Here is an 8,362-nt window from a genome sequence, read left to right as displayed (position 1 = left end):
ATTAGTCCTGTAGGAATAAGAAGTATAGTACTAAAATTCATATTAAATTAAATATTCATATTAAACATAGATTTGTTGCTTTGGAAGCTAGGTTAAACATCTCTTCATGGGGATTAGCAGATACTTATAATTTGTCTTGGGTGTTGTGCTTTCTCCTAGACTTTTCCTTGTTTTTCTCTTTGGCAGTTTGGATTTACTTACTGCTCAGTATGTGCTCAATGCATATTGTGCAGCAAAACATTTTCTCACTTGTCCTTGAAGGTAATTTAAGGTGTCTGAGGGTGATATAAGATTTGAATCAGAAAGTGAGAGTCCAAGGTTTGAAAGACCAGAGTCAAGGACGGTTGAGGGTCTTCCACAGCACTGCATGGACCTCCTTGTTACGCAGGCAGTAGATGACAGGGTTGCACATGGGTGTGACCACCGTGTAGATGACTGACAGCACCTTGTTGAGGTCCATGGACTTGATGCGGCTGGGCCGGCAGTAGATGAAGAGAGCTGCCGAGTAGAAGATGCCCACCACCACCAGGTGGGAGGCACAGGTGGAGAAAGCCTTGCGCCGGGCAGCCGCTGAGGGCATGCGGAGCACAGTTGCCCCAATAGCTGCATAGGAGGCCAGGGAGACTAGCAGAGTTCCACAGAAGATGACGATGGCAGAGATGAAGTCCACCAGCTCTGTGAGGGCCACATGGGTGCAGGACAGGTTGAGCAGAGGGGAGACGTCACAGAAAAATTGGTTGAGGACATTGGGGCCACAGTAGGACAGGCTGGCTATACATGTGGTCTTGGCCACTGAGACCACCAGCCCACCAAGCCATGAGGACAAGGATAAGCCCAGGCAGACCTGGGGCCGCATGAGCAGTGGGTAGTGCAGAGGGCGGCAGATGGCCACATAGCGGTCATAGGCCATGGAGGCCAGGAGGGTGCACTCTGTGCAGATGAGGACAATGAAGAAGAAGAGCTGAGTCATGCAGGCTGTGAAGGGCACCTGGTAGGGTCCAGTCCACAGTCCAACCAGCAGGCTGGGCATGGTCACCGACACGTAGCACATCTCCAGGCAGCTGAGGTTGCCCAGGAAAAAGTACATGGGCTTGTGGAGCTCACTGTGGCTGCAGATGAGGTAGATGATGAGTGCATTCTCCAAGAGAGTCAGCAGGTAGAGAGTCAGGAAGATGGCAAACAGGGCGTCCCTTATGTCTGGCCTTGTGGACAAACCCAGCAAGACAAACTGCTGGACTCTGGTCGTGTTGGCCAGTTCCAGGGACCTCTCCATCTGCAGAGAAGCAAACAACACAGTTGGCATCTGTTTTGTGTAGAGGCAAAGTAGTAAAAATAAAAAGTTGGAAGGATATGCACAGTGTTTGGAGAAACCAGTGTGTTTCTGCTAGAAACTGACCATTAAGGGGGAGAGGTGCTGTAGGTTCACGAGAAAAATTTGAACCTGGTTATTCTAGTTACTGCTCTTACTACATCTGTGACCTTATAGGGAAAAAACTGGCCATTTGCAAGTTGAGAGAATAGTATTGGCTTCTCATAAAATTAAGTGAAAGAATGGATTGAAATTTGGTAAACTAAGTAAGAAACTAGAATGATTATCCTTTCAGCTTTGCAGAATGATGATCTATTTAGATTTTTTTCTTTCCTTTTATACTTTCACACCAATTCAAGCGTTTTGCAAAGTAGAGTAAAACTGTCAGGTCTCTTAATTTAAAATATGTTCTTCTTTCTTTAATACAATATTATTTTCTACAATTGTATTATATGCTGTGGGTCACCAACAGTAATGTTTGAGAAGAACAAAAGGACCGTTTCCTCTGTGTATATCAAATGGATTCCTGTGAAGGTATTTTCTCAATCTATATGATCACATATCCACTACCATATTTTTTGTCTATTTTTATAATTGAGGAAGCTGAGGCCCATAGAGGAAATTTTTATACAAACTAGAGTGTACAATTTTATCACAAAAACATCTGAGATTCATCAAACCCCCTTCTTTGTGTCAGAAAATGGACATATGACTTAGTTATTTTTTTGGTTCTGTTCCACAGGAGAGATGTAATACATTTTCAGTAAACCAAAAAAAAAAAATTCAAGTAAATGTCACTCACTTCCTTGCTACTCAAATATGTAATTTCCCAACCCAATTTCTGGCTGCAACTCAAGAGACAATTCCTTCAGAACTCTCTTATATCAATATAGGGGTCTGGGTGAATGTGCATGGTAATACACATGCATTCCACACCTCAACATTTTCACCAATAATGTATACCAAAATAAATTCCATATCATCACAGAGCTGAAATTTCTCTTCCAAGCAGAAGCAGAGTATTACCTTGTGTGGATGCACCGTGGTTATCAGTCCCTGTCTAGAGATCTCCTCTGCTCTCCCATGATAGCATAAGGATCTTGGAGCCAGCACAGTACAGTGTCTGGTGTGATGACTACATTTTGATGAAAATAAATGAACCAATGTGAAGAGTTTGCCAGGAAATAATCTGAAGGCAAAAACAATGTGCTTTGACTTCACACTGTGTGTTGCCTGGATACAAAGCGATGTGATATAGTTTGGGGTCCATTTAACAAGCACCAAGGCTTATAGGCAATACTGCAATATATTTGACACTTAATATGCACCTGGCCCCATGCTAAGAATGCCCATGCATTACCTCATTTATTTGTAACAAACAGTCCGGTGGGGTCGAACCTACAACATCATCTGATTGAGAAATGGCTGTGCTGGGCACTTAATGGCCATGTGCCTATTCCATTGGGTTTCCAAATCCATGGGTAGAAATAGAATTTATGAAACAAAGACTAAACTCAAACATATATCTAGAGAATGTATATGGTGAGGGACAACTGGCTACATGAGTTCTAGCTTTGAGACAAGCTGACCCTGAGAAGGTGATGGAGACTTGAAGGGAATGTGAGGTGCTGAGGGGAGCAGCCTCCTGGATGCAGGCAGTAGCAAGTGGAAAGACCCTGGACTCAAGTAAATGGCAGGCATCACAGATCTTGAGGAGGCCTTCGAAACTGTGTTTAGTGAGCAAAAAGAGCAGAAGGAGGTGAGGAAAGAAGTGAGTTTAAAGATTAGCTCACATAGATTGTGAGAATTTCAAGACATTTGCATACTTCTGCAACAACTAAAAATGCGCCAGCCATCACAGGATTTCCTAAGTCTCTCCTTTGATTTTCAGCATTATGATAGTAACTCTATGTGTTATTCTATTCTGCTCCCTCCGGGGTCCATAAAAAATTCTGTTGCTTTCCTGTTTTACAAGGAAAACAATGGAAAGTCAGAAAGTGAAAGTGTCTTGCCCAAGGCCATACAGCCAAAAGTGGAAATGGGAGCAAGATTTAGACAAACTTGAATCACTGTGCACAGTTGCTTCCTCTCTAAAGATTTCAGCAGCCATGGTTATAATGCTACACCATGGACTAAACTCCTTTGTGTTTTCCAAACTTTAGCTTTCTAAAACCCCACAAAACCTCTATTAAGAAGCTATCGCTATTCCTCTTTTGCAGTAAGTAAAGAACCAAGCTCAGAGAAGTAAGTATTTTGCTTCAATATGCAAAGTAACGACTATCAGAACCGGGATACAAAATGGGCTCTCATGGAATTAAAGCCTCATGCATATTCACTCCCTAGTGCCCCAGTGGCTTTTAAATCTTCAGTTCTAGTAGAGTTTACCCTTCAGGAACTTAAATATTGGTATGCATAAATAATGAGAAAGAGATTTGTGCAACATGCAACATAAGAATATGCCTACTCTGCACAAGCGTGTTAAGGATGAAAGGTGTTTTGGGACAAATTCTCTTATGGTTGTAAGCAGGAAGCCCAGGATCTGCATGCAAGCAAGAGTTAGTTGTTATTTTATTCAGGAAATCAGAGTTTTCTGAGAAGTCAGATTTGGAGATATTAGGGAAAGTTTAATCTTAAGGTTAAAACAAAGCTATGGATCATGAAAAGCATATGAATCTTTGGCTCAAAATTCAGTTCACTCATAGTCACTGATTCAACAGGCAGGGGAGCTGATGTGAACATACCAAAGCAAGTTTTCACAGCTGTAAGTAGAACTTGCACTGTGGTGAATCTTTCCTAGCTGTGAGTGCAATCGCCTTTCTCTAAGAGGCAGACGCTAGACCAAAGCCCAGTAATGAAGCCTTGGGCTGCTCCCTCGTCTTTCTGAACCTCCGTTTCCAAATCAGCACAATGAGATATTTTCATTGTTCTCGTAGGCTTATTGAGAGTAAAATTTAAGAATGTATCCATATAGTGAGTGACTATAGAAGTTTAGACCATTGTGAGCCCTGGAGGAGTGGATCTATCTGTTTCCCAATTAAGGATTTCTCACAGAAAAGGTAAAACACAATGCAAATTAGTACAGTCATTCTGGAGAACAGAGTTACCACATTATCAAGCTACCTGGATACACTGTCAGAGGAATTGAAATCAATCATATATAAAAGAGACACCCGCACTCATACCATTCACTGCAGCACTGTTCACTAGAGCTGAGATACAGAATTCGCCTGGGTGTCCACTGATGGATGCATGGGTAAAGAAAGTGTGATTTACTTACACAATGGAATATTATTCTGCCACACAAAGAACAAAATCCTAACATTTGCGGCAAAACAGATGGAAGTAATGATCATTATGTTAAGTGAAATAAGCCAGACATAGAAAGAGAAATACTGCATAGTCTCTTTCATATGTGGAAGTTTAAAAATAGTTGATCAGGGGCCACCGCTGTGACGCAGGGGATAAAGCCCCCGCCTGCAGGACCAGCATCCCATATGGGCACTGGTTTGAGTCTCAGCTGCTCCACTTCCAATCCAGCTCTCTGCTATGGCCTGGGAAAGCAATAGAAGATGGTCTTCCATCCGCTGGCTCACTCCCCAACTAGCTGCAATGGCTGGAGTTGGGCTGATCTGAAGCCAGAAGCTGAGCCTAGAACTTCTTCTTACTCTCTCATGTGGGTGCAGGGATCCAAGCACTTGGGCCATCTTGTACTGCTTTCCCAGGCCATAGCAGAGAGCTGGATCTAATAGACACACACACACACACACACTACTCCCAAGTTTTCATATATCCAAATACTGAGCATCAGTACCTGGTATGCCTGGTGTGTTCTATAAAAGAAAGGTCCTTTCTGTTGGTCCTCCTCTTCACCTCCAAAGAACAGCATTTGCTCCTCACCTGATTGTGCAACAGATTCTTTCTGGCTGGTGTCGCACCTGGAGGAGATTCAGAAGCTCAAGTGGATTCGGATTCTGCCCAGAGGGGTTTATTCCAGGAGTAGAGCAGCCTTTTAGTCCAATCTTGCAAGGAGCTGTACTTAATCCTGAAACAGGCTCTCCCCACCCCTCTGTGTTGCCATCCACACTTGCAGAGGCAGACGGCCAAGTTACACCAGAGTTCTAGACCTCGGGGACCGCCTTGGTCTCTGAGGATTTGGAGGAGGGCGATGAAATACTTTTCGGCAATGCCCTGTAGAAGCTGGCGGGGAGGAGAGACAGCGAAGTCAGCTTCTGAACCGTCCTCCTTTGGGGCAACATGAATTGACTGATTTCTTTCCAAATTTCAGGCCTTGTTTGTTCTTGGAGTCTCGAGCACAAAGATGAGTAGGAAAGAATTCCATCCTTCAGTCGATCAACCCCTCGTGTAACAGAACACCCTGACTCAGACACACAAGTTAATAGGTTGTTCCGAGAAGCATCATTGGGGCCGAGGCCCACAGGGGCAGAAGAGCTTCTTGTAGACTAGAGTCTCAAAAACACTGTTTGTTGAAGGTACATTTGCACACTCTTATTCAAAGCAGCACTATTTACGATACTCCAAAGATGGAATATTACACAATGGAATATTACTCAGCCTTCAAAAGAAAATCCTGACATGTGCTATACTACAGGTGAACCTTGAAGATGTTATGCTAAGTGAAATAAGTCAGTCACAAAAGATAAATAATATATCAGCCCACTCGTGTGAAATACTGAGAGTAATCAAATGCACACAGAGAAAGCATCATGGAGGTTGCCAATGGCTGCCTCAGGGAATGAGATTCACTGGTGACTGGGCACAGAGCTCAATTTCTACAAGATGACAACTGCTCTGGAAATAGATGGTGGTGGTGGTTGAAAAACCAAGTGAAAATGAATTTAATTCACTTAAAGACTGTTACTATGGTAAATATTGTGTTTGTGTTTTACCTTATCCACATTTAATTACTTTATAAAATATGTAATATAATATATAATGACATAATTATATATAATATAACTGCTGCCTAGAAGAAGGGGCATTTGGTCTGATCTCCTGAAATTCACTTCAGACTGTTTTCACAACAAAAACTCAAGAAATGGGCCATACAGAAATATGACTGTACTACATTCAAATAATATTTTAAAATTCTTTGCTGCCTCGTAGATGAAATCAAAGTGCCTTCCCATGGCCTTCAAGACTTGCATAGCAGCATCCGTGGTTCCCTCGAATTATCCTCCCATTCCGCAAATGTGCAGTTGAGGTGTAGAAGACAACACCAAATCAGAGTCCTCTCTCTCTCTCTCTCTCTCTCTCTCTCTCTCTCTCTTTCTGTCTCTCTCTCTCTCTCGTTGAAAGAAAAACATCATGAAACCCAAGTTAATACGTCCAGTTTTTCTTACACAGGACTTAGAAACAAGTGTGTTGACACTTTTTCATGAACATAGAGAACAGACTGTATACATTCCATAGGTACAGTTCCAAGAAAGCAACCCCACCTCCCTCCCTCCCCTGCAGCCCTCAATCTCCCATACTCCTCCCCTCTCTTCATCAGTTTTTGCAAACTCATAATTTTAATCCACTCCATTTTCAAAGGCTTAATTTGCCACTAATAGTAATATTCAACAAGTAAAAAGTAGAAAGACAACAGTTTCACAGGAGTATAAACAAGGGCTAAAAATGACAACCATATCCTAAAATGACCATGTCACTCCTATACATTTTTTGGCATTCTGTATTAACCACCACATATCAGAGAAAACATATGATATTTGTATTTTTGAGACTGGCTTGTTTCACTAAGCATAATGGTTTCCAGTTTTCTCTGTTTTGTTGCAAAATATAGGACTTCATTCTTTTTTATGGCTGAATAGTATTACATAGTGTGTACATACCACATTTTCTTCATCCAGTCATCAGTTGATGGATAACTGGGTTGATTCCATTTCTTACCTATTGTGAATTGAGCTGCAATAAACATGTGGGTACAAATAACTCTTTCATTTTATGATCTCATTTCATTTGAGTAAATTCCCAGGAGTGGGATGGCTGGGTTATATGGTAGATCTATTTTCATATCTCTGAGAAATCTCCATACTTAGTTCCATAATGGCTCTATTAGTTTACATTTCCACCAACAGTGGATTAGGGTACCTTTTCCCCCACATCCTCACCAGCATTTACTGTTTTTTGATTTTTGGATGATAGCCATTCTAACTGGGGTGAGGTGAAACCTCATTTGGTTTTGATTTGCATTTCCCTGATGGCTAATGATCCTGAGCATTTTTTCATGTGTCTGTTGGCCATTTGGATTTCATCCTGTTCGTGTACTTGAGTGGTTTGGTGGATGCTTAGAGAACTGATAAAGCATTGTTTCTTGGTGCACCTGAAAGTGTTTCTTGAGAAGACTGGCAGGTGAATCAGCAAATCACGTGGGGAAAATCATCCACAATATGGACAACACCAACCAATCAGCTGGAGGCCTGAATGGGACAGGAAAGTGGATCAAGGGGAAAACTCTCTCCGTGGCTCTTTCTTACAGAGCAAGCACATCTTCTCCTACTACTTCCCTTGGATATCAGAGGCCATTTGACTCTCAGACTTGAACCAGTGGGCCCCTGGAGGGGTGCTGAGTCTTTGACCTCAGACTAAGGCCTGAATCACTGGCTTCTCTCCGTCCGAGCCTTGTAACTTCATGGACTGACCCTCTTCCTTCCCTGGCTTTACAGATCTGTCATTCTGGAACCTTCTAGCCTCTGCGGTGGTGTAAGTCAAACTAATAATTCCATTTATTCATTCTATTGGTTCTTTTTCTCTGGAGAACCCTGCCAATCAAACCCCTGAGAGTTCATGGACCACAGACTATGTTCACTCACTCTACTGTCTCAAAGAGCCTAGAGAAGTGCCTGATACATGGCAGGTGTTCAATACACATTTGTTGCTTGGATGTGGAATTTGGGAACTAACTGTTAGAAAGGTAGAATTTTTGGCAGAAATGACTCGACTTAAAAAAATAAAAAGTCATTCTGCTTTATTCAAAGAAATGAGTTGATTGTGAGGGCAGAAAAATGATTCTCATGAATTCTAAATAGGAGA

General features: G+C 42.2%; 1 protein-coding gene across 1 annotated transcript; it reads right to left on the bottom strand.

The window, feature by feature from the left end:
• Window positions 1–334: 334 nt before the first annotated feature.
• Window positions 335–1,288, bottom strand: LOC108175805 (olfactory receptor 6Z7-like). The gene has a single exon (XM_017338512.3). The coding sequence runs from the start codon at window positions 1,271–1,273 to the stop codon at window positions 335–337; it is 939 nt and encodes a 312-aa protein (XP_017194001.1). The 5' UTR covers window positions 1,274–1,288.
• Between the last annotated feature and the right edge of the window lie 7,074 nt (window positions 1,289–8,362).

The sequence above is a fragment of the Oryctolagus cuniculus genome, chromosome 18 (assembly GCF_051225735.1).
Source record: "Oryctolagus cuniculus isolate XC-2025 breed Fujian yellow rabbit chromosome 18, ASM5122573v1, whole genome shotgun sequence".
NCBI classification, from domain to species: Eukaryota; Metazoa; Chordata; class Mammalia; order Lagomorpha; family Leporidae; genus Oryctolagus; species Oryctolagus cuniculus.
This window is presented reverse-complemented; position numbering and strand designations above follow the sequence as displayed.